Source organism: Pan paniscus, chromosome 11 (genome assembly GCF_029289425.2).
Source record: "Pan paniscus chromosome 11, NHGRI_mPanPan1-v2.0_pri, whole genome shotgun sequence".
Lineage (NCBI taxonomy): Eukaryota > Metazoa > Chordata > Mammalia > Primates > Hominidae > Pan > Pan paniscus.
In genome coordinates this window covers 17,573,032-17,585,379 of record NC_073260.2, presented here as the reverse complement: position 1 = coordinate 17,585,379, position 12,348 = coordinate 17,573,032, and the positions used below count along the sequence as shown (strand labels likewise).

The window sequence follows — 12,348 nt, the reverse complement described above, 5'->3', positions numbered from 1 at the left end:
CGCCCTCTATGAGATGGGGGTTTTACCTTAGTGCCGTTTCATAGACAAGCAACCCAAGGCTCCAGTTAAGTCACTTGCCCAAGGTGAGTGAGCTTCTGTGAGGTCGACCAGAGATCCAGCCCTTGTCCATCATGCCCTGCCTCATCCTGACTTAGGGCCTAGGCGCCCGCTGCCGCCTCCACCTTCAGAGCTCCTCCTGGGTCTGAGGACTCTCTCAGGCTCTGGGCTGGTTGGGGGTTGCACGTGGCACCCCCAGCTGACCACCCTGGACCCCCGTGCACATACAGGACAACAGCCGGCGTGTGGAGCACATCCTGAAGCTGTGGGTGATCGAGGCCAAGGACCTGCCAGCCAAGAAGAAGTACCTGTGCGAGCTGTGCCTGGACGATGTGCTCTATGCCCGCACCACGGGCAAGCTCAAGACGGACAATGTTTTCTGGGGCGAGCACTTCGAGTTCCACAACTTGCCGCCTCTGCGCACGGTCACTGTCCACCTGTACCGGGAGACCGACAAGAAGAAGAAGAAGGAGCGCAACAGTTACCTGGGCCTGGTGAGCCTACCTGCTGCCTCGGTGGCCGGGCGGCAGTTCGTGGAGAAGTGGTACCCGGTGGTGACGCCCAACCCCAAGGGCGGCAAGGGCCCTGGACCCATGATCCGCATCAAGGCGCGCTACCAAACCATCACCATCCTGCCCATGGAGATGTACAAAGAGTTCGCTGAGCACATCACCAACCACTACCTGGGGCTGTGTGCAGCCCTCGAGCCCATCCTCAGTGCCAAGACCAAGGAGGAGATGGCATCTGCCCTGGTGCACATCCTGCAGAGCACGGGCAAGGTGAAGGTGCGTGCAGGCCCCTCGGCTCCTGACACAGGCTGGGCGGCAGCGCTGGGTTACCTGCCCTTGCTCACATCCGTACATTTCAGGCCTAACAGAGGCCTTGGAGGCACCGGTCACTACCAGAAGGGCTCCCTAAACCCAAAAGTTCTATCGTGGGCTGGGGGTTTTGTACTCCTCCTCTGTGGCTGGAGCTGATCACTGAGGCCTGTGTGGAGCCAGTGGATGGGATTGCAGCTGGTAGTGAGGGAGTGGGCTTGGGTTGAGGTGCCTTCCACCACTGCTGCAGAGGACCGACCCCCTGAGGCGCCAGGGGAACAGGCCGGGTGGCCACGGCTCTCCCAGCACACAGATCCCACAACGCCACCAGCCCCAGTGAGCCAAACACACGTCCCCTGTGGGGTATGGAGTTCGGCAGACCTCCCCAGCACGATGCACAGATGAGCCTCCCTCACAGCTCTACCTCACCCCACACTCTCACCCAGACACACAGATTGTCACACAGGTAGACACAGTCAAAATTGTACTATTCGAGGGTTAGCCAGCCCCACCCCAGAGCCTCACAGAAGCGGGAATCGTCTGAGACCCACCCAGGCAAGTCCTAGTTCAGGGCCAGAGGTGCTCAATGTCCATCTCCATGACCCCTTTCACCTTCCGCTCCTGAAGATGGGCCCAGCAGCCCACCATGCAAGCCGTGCCTCAGCCCCACCTACCCGGTTTGGGGACAAATGGGCTCCTGGACCAGGGTGCCCCTAGGAAGGCAGTAGAGCATGGTCTGTGGGCCTCGAAGGCGACCTTCTCTCTTTACATTTGCCACCTGCCATTCAGGAAGCTGGCCAAAGAGGGTGGGAAAAAGGGGCTGGACTTGAGGCCTCTGCAGCGTGGATGGACCCTGGTGCTGGGCTAAGGACTGGGCCTCTGCCCTCTGGACAGTGGCGTGTTGTGAGCCAAGTGGCAGGTGGCTGAGGGGCACCCTGTGTCAAGGTCCTAGGCCCTTAGCCCTGGGTCGGGGAGGCACAGTTGGGAGCCATACCCCAGGGCAGAGTCCAGGGCACAAGACTCGTGGAGGTCCCTCACCCTCTCACCTGTTCCTAGAGGCCCTGGAAGGGGAGGCCATGGCTGGAAGCCTCAGCAGCCTCTGCAGCCCCCCCTCCCTCTTGCACTTGCTGTATGCTGCAAGTGCAGGGCTGGGGCGGGGACCTCCTCCCCATGGACCCGTGATGGGGAGCAGTTTTCCTCTGTAGTGCTCAGCTACCTCCTCCCTCACCTTCTCCCCCAGCCTTCAGACTTGGCTGGCTAGGCTGCACGTTGGGCCAGCTCTGGCTGCCGCGTCCTTAACATGCTGGTCAACACTGGGGACGTATGCTGGGAAACGGAATGAATCAAGGACCCATGGGCACCAGAGAGGGAGTGATGGGGGCTGCAGAGGCTGCATTATTTTCTGCAGTTGTGTCTGATGTTTCAGTACCTGGTTCCCAGGACTGGGCTGGGGCTGGCCTGGGAAGCGGATTCCTCCCTGAAGCAGCCTGAAATGATAGGTATGTCCAGGTGCTCGTGGAGGGAGGTGAAGTCAGGGCTGCAGCCAACCCCAAAGGCTCTCAGTGGGATTGGGGAGCAGTAGATAGAAGCATAGAAAGTAACTTGTGCTGCTGGGGTGACAGGTACCTAAGCCCCCACCCCTGGAATACTTGGGAACTAGCCCCTCTTCCGTCTCCACGGCTAGAGGAGTAACGGAGTCTGGGAAGCAAGGGACTTGGACCAGATCTGGCCCCAGGTGGCTATGTGGCCTTGGACAAGTCATTTTCCTGCTGTGTGTGCATTGGTTTCCCCCTTATTGGGTCCTGGCTCTCAGGAAGTTCTCATCCCAGCACTGGGGCCTGGCTCTCATTGCAGGAGTTCAGGAAGGCTGCAGTCCTGAGCGGGAGCCCTGGGGGAGCCCCAGGGGAGATGTACCTCTGACCCTTGCTTTAGTGTATTCAGAGAATGAGACCCTGGAGGTCGCCTGCTGGTCAGGAAGGGGTCCTCAGGCCACATGATCCCCAGGAAGCCAATGACAGCTTCCCCTTTGCCCCTGCTGTCCCTCTGTGCCTCTGCTGTGCACCCTGGGTTCCTGTGTCTAGATCTCAGTTCTGTTTTAAAGGACCCCAAGGTCGTGCATGTCGGAGTGAGGGATTTCTTGAGCACAGATGCCTGGGTCCACCCCTCCTGGGCACCTTGCAGGCTCTGTGCTAGGTGGCCCCCTGCCCTGACTGTCACCCTCCCTTGAAACTATGACAGTTTTTCCTATCTTCTTCCCCTCCCCCAAGCCACAGGTTAGTTGTGAGCACAAGGAGGTGGGGGCTTCTGAGGGAGGGTGTTAGTATCTGCATGGTTGCTAGAGTAGGGGGAAGGTGTGGGTTCGGGCTCCTGTGCTGGGGTTTTCCTACAACACTGTGTGTGGGACCTGATGGGCCTGGGGCTGCTACCCTGATTGCCAGGTGGGCAGTGGCGCCTCCACCTTCCCTCTCCAGCCAGTTGCACATCACTTCCTGCTCTCACCTGCCTGAGCATGGTGGCTCACGACCTCCCCGGGCAGTGGGGCTGCACAGAAGGCATCTGTGTCTGGTGTGGGAGCCCCCACCAGAGTCATAGGTGGATACTGATGGCCATTCTTACCATGAGACAGGGCAGCCTCATTTGTCCTCTTTGGCACTGATGGTGCGGGGAGAGGCGAGTCCTGCTGTGGTCACCAGGCCAGGCCTGATCAGGGCTGTACATGGAAATGAGTCCATTCTCTGTGGTGGTGGGGGCTTGTGGCTCCACGTGGCATGCTCTCATTCAGGCTGCCTCCTGAATGAGTAGACCCGGCTCTACTGTCACCAGTTCTAGGCTCCTACCCTGGCTGGGGGCCCCTGCCCTGCCCACACTCCCCAGCAGCCCCCAAAGGTGGGCACACTGTTCTCCGGGACCCCCGCGGCTTGGTGATGGAACAGCCTCAAAATGCCAGGACTTCTCTGGCTAGGTCTGGAATCCTAGGGCCCTCCATGCCAGGCCAGCTCAGGTCCTGCTCTCCCCACCTCCTGCCTACCCAGGACTTCCTGACAGACCTGATGATGTCAGAGGTGGACCGCTGCGGGGACAACGAGCACCTCATCTTCCGGGAGAACACACTGGCCACCAAGGCCATTGAGGAGTACCTCAAGCTAGTGGGCCAGAAGTACCTGCAGGACGCCCTAGGTAGGGAGTGGGCCAGCAGCAGGGCAGAGGGTGGGGCAGGGCCCGCCAGGTCCTCACTGCCCACTCCCTGCCCACTTGTCCATAGGTGAGTTCATCAAAGCGCTGTATGAGTCAGATGAGAACTGCGAAGTGGATCCCAGCAAGTGCTCGGCCGCTGACCTCCCAGAGCACCAGGGCAACCTCAAGATGTGCTGCGAGCTGGCCTTCTGCAAGATCATCAACTCCTACTGGTCAGTGCGGTGCCCAGGTCTCCCCACCCTGTCGCCTTCCCCATCCTGTGCTTCAGTGTCTGGCACCCGCAGTGTGCCTGCTGCTGCCTGGCCCCTGAGTTGTACTAACTTGCCAGTCCCCTGGCCTAGTCCCTTTTGAGCTCTCAGGTGGGGCAGCGTTCAGCATGTTGCTGTGGTTTTGTGATGGAAAGAACTTGGACACGCCAGTCTGCCGTCTCTGGTGATGAGGGAGCGCCCTTCATGTGCCGGGGGCTATTGTGGGTGCTTGGGCTGCAGCGGGAGTGAGACTGGCAGGCCCTGTGTGGGCCCCCACTTGGGGTGGGCGGATGGCTTCACCTGAGGCTCCTCACCTGTCCGTGGGAGCTAAGGTGCTCATGTCACAGCCTTGTGATGGGGCCAAGCAGGGGCACGTTGGGGGCCTGAGCACCAGGCAGGCCTCTTGCTGGGACTAGAGAATAAACAGAAAGGACTAGACTTTGAAGTAGAACGGGGTCTGCAGACTCTGCCAGCCCCAGAAAGCAGCAGGGCATGCAGCAGTGGGCTGCTTAGACAGGCCCCTCAGCAGGACCGGAATCAGTCCCGGAGAAACTTGCGGTAAGGCCGACTTCACGGCCACCAGCCTGCTCCTGGGATATATGTGTGTGATGGCCAGCCAGCCTGGTGCCGAGTATAGCCTCGTTCTGTGGTGGCACACAGGACTGTGCGGGAGGGCCTTGCTGTCAGCCCAAGCAGTGGGTTCATATTCACCCCAGAGGAGCTGCCCAGGTTTAACCTGTGTCCCCCTCCAGCTCAGGGCTTACAGCCCCCACCCACCCAAGCCTCCGTCCACAGCCTGTTCTGACACCACTCTCTCCCCGGCCTTACCTCACTCCTTGTTAGGTTCATCTCTTTCACTCACCTGCACCTTCACCTGCATACACTCCTGCCTTTCCTGCTCCGAGGCCACACCTGGTACCCTCTGTCGCAGCCCTGATCCCATCAGGATAGGGTTGTGCCTGTGCCTAAAACATTTCCTGTGAATGCTGGGGCACCCTGGGGGCAGGTGAGCCCACCACCTCAGGACTGGGCACACAGGAAGGCCAGAGAAGTGTTTGCTGCTCCCCAAGGACAAGAAAAGGCAGGGGGAATGGGCAGGCCAGGAGGGTTGGCACCCAGGGCCTTAGCCCCTGGGCTATACAAGGTGCTTGCCTGGGCCAAATGGGCACCTCGAGATGGGCCACAAATGTGCAGCTTTCCACACCCCTGGGCCGGTGGAGGAGAGCGACTGTAGGGCCTTGAACTCTGGGAACACACTTCCCATTCCCAGCTGGGCTGTGCTTTCCCCCTCCCCCTCTTCCGGGGGGCTGGGCATGTGACTCAGGGAAAACATATTTGTGGACAGTGATTTTCCATTTCCTCTTTCTGGCATTTATCAGAGGCACCTCTCCATTCTGGACAAGGCCATTGATAGATGTCACCACTCAACACCTGCCCCCTGTCCAGTTCTGTGCCAGGCACTGTGAGAGCCACGGCTAAAGGTGGCTCACCTTCATTCCCCGCTAGGTGTGCCCTTGATGGGTCAGCCAGCATGCATTGCAGGAGAGCCTGCTGAGCAGGCTGCTGGGCCTGTGGGGGAAGAAATTTCAAGTTGGTCAAGCCTGTTGTAGCCTTGGGGTTTTAGCCTTACGATGGCTCTGTGAGCTTGGCAGGGCAGGCCTTGCTCTCAGTTTAGGGGAGAGAAAACCCAAGCCTTCCAGGAGGGCTAGGGCCTTGGTCAGATCACCCTGAGCTCATGGCAGAGCCAAGTGTAGACTGAGTTCACGGACCACTGGGGCCTGGCCTGCCCCAGGCTGGGAGATGCATCTTTTAGGGAAAAAAGATAGGAAACCTACTTAAGGGTTGGCCAGGTGGGCCTGACCATGGCAGGCCAGGATGCCCAGTGGAACCAGGAGCCCCATTGTCTAGGGCCAGCTCTGCTGGCTTGCTCCATCACCCTGGGGCAGTCACTACCTCCCTTTCCCTCCCCATGTAGAGAATGGAGAGCTGTGTTCTCCCACCGTGTTCTCCCACCGTGTTCAGGGGTAGTCCCATCTTCTTGATCTTTCTGAGCTTTTAGGAAATCCCGGATTCCTATGACATTATTCAAGCAAAGGAAATTAGTCTCAAAGCCAGTGATGGGAACCCAAGGAATAGTGGTCTATTCCTGTTTTCCTCACTTCCCCCTAGACCCAGATGCCTGCTGTTTGGGTTGAAAAATGAAGTAGACACTGGCAGAGAGGTGGGGAGGGCCCAGACCAGAAGCTGGAGAGGTGGTTCAGCACTGGCCCTTGGCAGTTAATTCCGGTTAGGACGGAGAGCCAGCTCCTCATGCCTCCTCCCATCCCACCTGCCCGGCCCTTCACTGAGAACCCACTGCCCGATGGGAGCCTGGGTCTCCCTGCTCCTCCTCATGCCTGGGCACTTGCTCCAGCCACCCTATATTGACTGCTCTCCCCAGATGGCTGTGTCCTCAGAGCTCAGACAGCGGGGCTGACCTCACGCAGCTGGCGGGGTAGAGCCAAGGTTGGAATGCAGGTTCCTGCTCTGTGCACTCCTGTCCTGGGCCCCTGCCTGACAGCCAAGCCCACCTTTGTGTGTCCCTACACAGTGTCTTCCCACGGGAGTTGAAAGAGGTGTTTGCCTCGTGGAGGCAGGAGTGCAGCAGTCGCGGCCGGCCGGACATCAGTGAGCGGCTCATCAGCGCCTCCCTCTTCCTGCGCTTCCTCTGCCCAGCCATCATGTCGCCCTCACTCTTCAACCTGCTGCAGGAGTACCCTGATGACCGCACTGCCCGCACCCTCACCCTCATCGCCAAGGTCACCCAGAACCTGGCCAACTTTGCCAAGTGAGTGCCTCCTCCCTCACCAGGCAGAGTTGGGCAGGGCTGGTGTCCACAGGGCAGGCCCTGGGGGTGTTTCTGCCCCCAAGCTGAGCAGAGACCATAAACAGGCCCTGCTTTTGTCCCTGTCATCCTCAGTCCTTCTCCTTCCCACTTTTTAAAAAATAAAATCTCCACACCCTGTCCTTCTACTCAAGGTATATGTCATTTTGGTATGTTTCTTAATTTTTAAAGGTGACAACATGAGACATTTTTTTCCTTCTGCTTTTTTGAATTAATGTATTATTATAAGGATTCTCACATATCCCTTAACATTCATTAAGCCCTGTTTTGAAGTAAATGACTAATATTCATCCAAGGGGGACTGGCCCATATTTCCTTAACCCATTCCCTGTGCTTGGGCACTTGGGTTGGGCACCACCATCCTGGTGTCAGGCTATCAGGATGTCTTTCTTTGCTGATAAAGCACTATTGGTGTTTTTGGCTGCATCCTTAGAGCAAGTGGGCAGAAGTAGAAGGGCTGGGTCGTCTCACTGTTGTTCATTCTCAAAACGTGGATTGAGCCCCATCCTGGGGCCATCTGTGTGCTGGGCTCTGACGGCACCAAGATGAATCAGTCCTGGTGGCGCTCAGCACTTCAGCCAGGGAGACGTGTGGAATGAGCAGGAGAGCAGTGATAGACACACACGAGCCTCTTAGGAGGGCTCTCAGCTTGTTGGGAGAGGAGACAGGAAAGCCTCCAGGGTGACATGATCCCCCAACTGCATGTCAGGGTGAGGCGTTCATTGTCTCAAGAGGAGCAGAGGCTGGGCATCCCAGGGAGGGCCATGCACTGTGCCAGGTCAGGAGAAGCGGGCGATAAGACCTAAGAGGACAGCAGGGACCTGAAGGCCAGACAGGGCTGTGGGAGCCACCAGAGGGTTTTAAACAAGGGAGAGGATGGCCTTCCTCTGTTCTGGATCCTGAAAAGCTCACCCTGACAGCAGTGGGCAGATGGGTTGGAGGGAGCAGGATGGTAGCCAGGAGACGTGAAAGGAGAGCATAGCTGTGGTTCCAGCAACGATAGCAGAAAATTCGCAGGGAGGGGAGCGGGTACAGGAGGCAGTGGCTGCAAGGGACAAGGTTAGGGGTGATTAGAAGGCAAAATCAGTGGGCCGTGCCATTTGGGAATGAGGAAGAGGGAGGAGTTGACAACTGCCAGAGATTCTGTCTCAGGTGTATCTGTATGGGTAGTGGGGTCTCCACTTAGGGTAGGGAGCTCAGGAGGAGGGCATGGGTTTGGGTGATGATGATGACTTCAGGTGTGGCAGGCTGAGTAGGAGGGACTCCCAGGGGAGGTGCCTGCAGATATATTAATACATGCCTGAAAGCTCATTGGGAGACCTGGGTTGAGCAGATATTGAGCATCATCTGCATACCAGGGCAGTGAAACTTGGAGGAAAAGCGGAAGGACACTGTTAACAGGCAGTGTATGGGGGACACAGAACATTCCAGGTCCTGAGATAAAAGGTTCAGGAAAGGATCGCTGGACTTACCATGAGCAAGGAGGGCCCTGGTGACCTGGGTCAGAGCATATTCAGCTGACTTGGGGAGTGAATGGAGTGGGAGCCTGCCATAGTGGGGAAAGCGGGTGGTGGTGTCCCAGTGGAGGGAGTTCCTGGGCAGGGCCTGCCTGGGCCCAGTAGTGCTCACCCAACTGCCCTCTCTCCAGATTTGGCAGCAAGGAGGAATACATGTCCTTCATGAACCAGTTCCTAGAGCATGAGTGGACCAACATGCAGCGCTTCCTGCTGGAGATCTCCAACCCCGAGACCCTCTCCAATACAGCCGGCTTCGAGGGCTACATCGACCTGGGCCGCGAGCTCTCCAGCCTGCACTCACTGCTCTGGGAGGCCGTCAGCCAGCTGGAGCAGGTGCCTGTTGCCGTGGGGCAGAGGTGGGGCCAAAAGCTGCCATCAGGCTTTTAGTGTTCCCCCTTCCAGAGTAACCATGGAGGGCAGAGAGTTTGCCCATGTGGCATGATCAGGCCAGGTCCTGTCAGAACACACTGGGGATCTGTGGGCCCCATTTTCTCTGTGGGCAAATGCTGTGTTCACTCAGCAGTATCTGCCAAGGCTGCCCCACTCTGGGTACTAGAGCTGGGGTGTTCCACATGCACCCAGCCTTTAGTGGACAAGCGCCACTGTGCTGCCTGCCAGAGCATGTGAGAAATAGAATTGGATCGTGAATCCGCCTGTATGAAGAAGATGACTCAAGATCCTGTACCTCCACTTGTCCAGCAGGAAGTCAAAAACCTTTCTAGGATTGCCCTTGACCATCAGTTGACAAGGTTACTCCCTAGACACCTCTGACACTGCTGCAGTCACCTGAAGTGAGCCCTCCCTAGCCCGAGACTTCACTGACCCCCAGCCTCAGCCCACACAGTGAGCAACTAGTTCTTGGACTTAAGGGCTGGGTCTACCAGGAACTACTTCCTGAATATCTGTTGCTTTCTAGGGCTCCAAGGGACCACCTTACTTTTGTAAGGTGCTGAAACTGGCCTGGAAGGCCCTTCATGCCTCCTGGTCCCATTCCCTAGAGGTGACCGCTCAGAGCACTGGTATGCAGCCTTCTGGACGTGATCTGTGCATGTGTAAGCGCACACACACATGCAGGCGCACACACATAGAGCTCTTTTCCTTTTTCAGTTTGTTTTAAAGCAAGAACATACTGTGTATGCTGCTGTGTGCATTTCTTACCACTGTGTTGTGGGCCTCTTTGCTTGTCAGTGCAATCTGCACCACCCCCAGGGACTTTTTAATGACTGCATTGTATGAATGCTATTTATTTCACCAGTCCCCTATTGATGGACACTTAGGTTAGTCCTGACTTTTCACTAGAAATAGGTCCTGTTGCAATCAAAGGCCATCATTTTTGCTCATTTGTATCCACTTGCCTTTGGCTGTGAGAGACACAGGAGGGAGAAATGGAAATGAGGGCCGAGACCCTACATTCCACCTGTTCCAGTCCCTGCACTGCAGCCAACACTAGTCACTGTCACTGCCACCACTTACCTTGCCCCTGTGCTGTCCACGTATCTGCACAACCAGGCAGGAAGAATGGAAGGTGATCAGTATTGTCACATCGGTGATAGGGTGCAACAGGGATTTAAAACTCAACTGTTTGCCTCTCAATTGCGTGCTCTATTGCCTGCATGAGTTTTCACACTTTGTTTTCTCACAGAGACCTCTGTGGAAGCTTGTGCATAAACAGGTGAAGGCAGTGTCCCCAAAGCCTAGAATCCTCTGCCCCTTAAGTCCTCTAAAGCGTGCCAGCAAGGTTCAGATGGGTTCAGGCACTGCCTTCTGCCTGACCAGCACCTGAGGGTGCCTACAATGTGCCTGGACCATCTCCACTGGGGCTCAGGTGCCAAGGTGGGTCAGACCCCAGCCCATCCCGTGGAGTAAGTGATGTGAGAGGGGCTGTCACAGAAGCCTCTGGATGGAGAGGTGGAGGTGTGGAAATGCTGGGATTCCATGTGTGCTTTCCTCTCTGCGGAGGCACCAGGGCAGGGCAAACTGAAGGAGAGGCTTGCACTAGGTCAGCGTCTCCCACTGTGGGCCTCCTACTCCTGCCCCAGAAATGTCCGGGAGCTGGTTAAAAATGTAGATTTACCGATTCCTGGGCTCACCCCCCTCCCAGACCCAGTGGCTCTGACTGGCAGCAGGTGGGGATCTGCACTTCTGACAGGCTCCGTGGTGGTTTTGAGCCATAGTGGCTGCAGCACATACATCCTACCCGTGTGGTCCCAGGAGGTCACACCTGCCTCTTGCTGTGCCTTTACAGAGCATAGTATCCAAACTGGGACCCCTGCCTCGGATCCTGAGGGACGTCCACACAGCACTGAGCACCCCAGGTAGCGGGCAGCTCCCAGGGACCAATGACCTGGCCTCCACACCGGGCTCTGGCAGCAGCAGCATCTCAGCTGGGCTGCAGAAGATGGTGATTGAGAACGATCTTTCCGGGTAAGAGCTGCCAGGCATGTTGGGTGTGGTGGGTGCGTGTGCAGACTAGGCACAGCCCTTCTGTAATCTCAGATGGGGAAAGAGGATGCCTACATAGTGTTTGTAAAACAAGCCTGGCAAGACTTGAGTTGTACGGGTCCTAAGTGGTGAACCTCCATTTGGGAAAAATCAGGGAAGCCTTCCTAGAGGAGGTGATGCTATAGGTTTGTTTTGTTTTGTTTTGTTTTGTTTTAGGAAAAGTAGCATTTCCATTGGTGGAAAAGGCATTCTAGATAGAGGGACAAGCACAAGCAAAGACATGATGTGTCAGAGAATAATTACTGGTCCCAAATACCCCCGGCATTTCCAGATCCCCTGATATTTGTTAAAAATACACATGTTCCTGGTATTTCCTGAGCCTGAGTCAGAATCTCCAGAAGTGGTGTTTAGTTGGGGGTGTTTTCAATAGGAATTCGGTGGCTCTGCCAGGCTTTGAGGCTGGGAACAGCAGAAAACATAAAGTGATGCTGAGACCCAGTCCTGGGGTCTGCTCTGCCTAAATAAGACACACACATGGCAGAGTGGGAGGCAAAACGTTCTTGTTTAAGTCAAAATAGAGACACTTCTATCAGTTCATGTTGAAGCATTTCTGCTCTAACCCTACTCTCCCCTCTCCTGCCAGTGATCCTTCTTACCCCAGCGTGTGAGGCCGCAGCTGTAGCAGCAGAGTTGGGAGTGTGGTCTCCCCCAAGGTGGTGGCAGGGCAGGCTTTTAAGCAGGGGAGGGTGCTGAGATCAAGAACCTGAGGTTAGGGGAGCCCAGGAGGGGCCAGAGATGCAGGTCCACTGAGTCTTGCATTGGGTCTGTTCAGTAAGTGTGCCAAGCGAAGACAAGCAGAGTCACATGCCAAGAGTTTGGAGTGGGGGGTGCAGTAGACAGCCCTTGAGAGGCTGAGAGGCAGCCGGGCCCCCACTGCTCTCCGTCTTTCCTGGCTCATCTGCTGCTCTAGCCAGTTCTCCCAGTCCCATGAGCACTGCAGCCCATCTCAGGGAGTGGCACTTCCTCTCCATCTGAGGCTAAGCCAACCCATTCCCCATTCCAAGCCATATCAAGCCCCCCAAGTCCTTGCAGCCTTCAGTTCCCCCCGCCCACATTCTTCTCTCCAAAGCCCCCCTGGACCCCACCACAGTTGTGCTTTCTTCCAAGGAGCTAGCTTCTGGGGAGGG

At 56.8% G+C, this 12,348-nt stretch overlaps 1 protein-coding gene across 18 annotated transcripts in view; it reads left to right on the top strand.

Annotated features, from left to right (window-relative positions):
- Window positions 1-12,348, top strand: part of DAB2IP (DAB2 interacting protein) — a 215,934-nt gene that overhangs the window by 190,013 nt on the left and 13,573 nt on the right. For all 18 annotated transcript variants that reach the window (XM_034928979.2, XM_034928975.3, XM_034928973.3 and 15 more), the window contains 6 exons: window positions 288-842; window positions 3,908-4,052; window positions 4,138-4,282; window positions 6,909-7,145; window positions 8,851-9,052; window positions 10,965-11,143. In XM_034928979.2, the coding sequence (XP_034784870.1) occupies window positions 288-842; window positions 3,908-4,052; window positions 4,138-4,282; window positions 6,909-7,145; window positions 8,851-9,052; window positions 10,965-11,143 (1,463 nt within the window). The remainder of the gene's footprint in view (window positions 1-287; window positions 843-3,907; window positions 4,053-4,137; window positions 4,283-6,908; window positions 7,146-8,850; window positions 9,053-10,964; window positions 11,144-12,348) is intronic.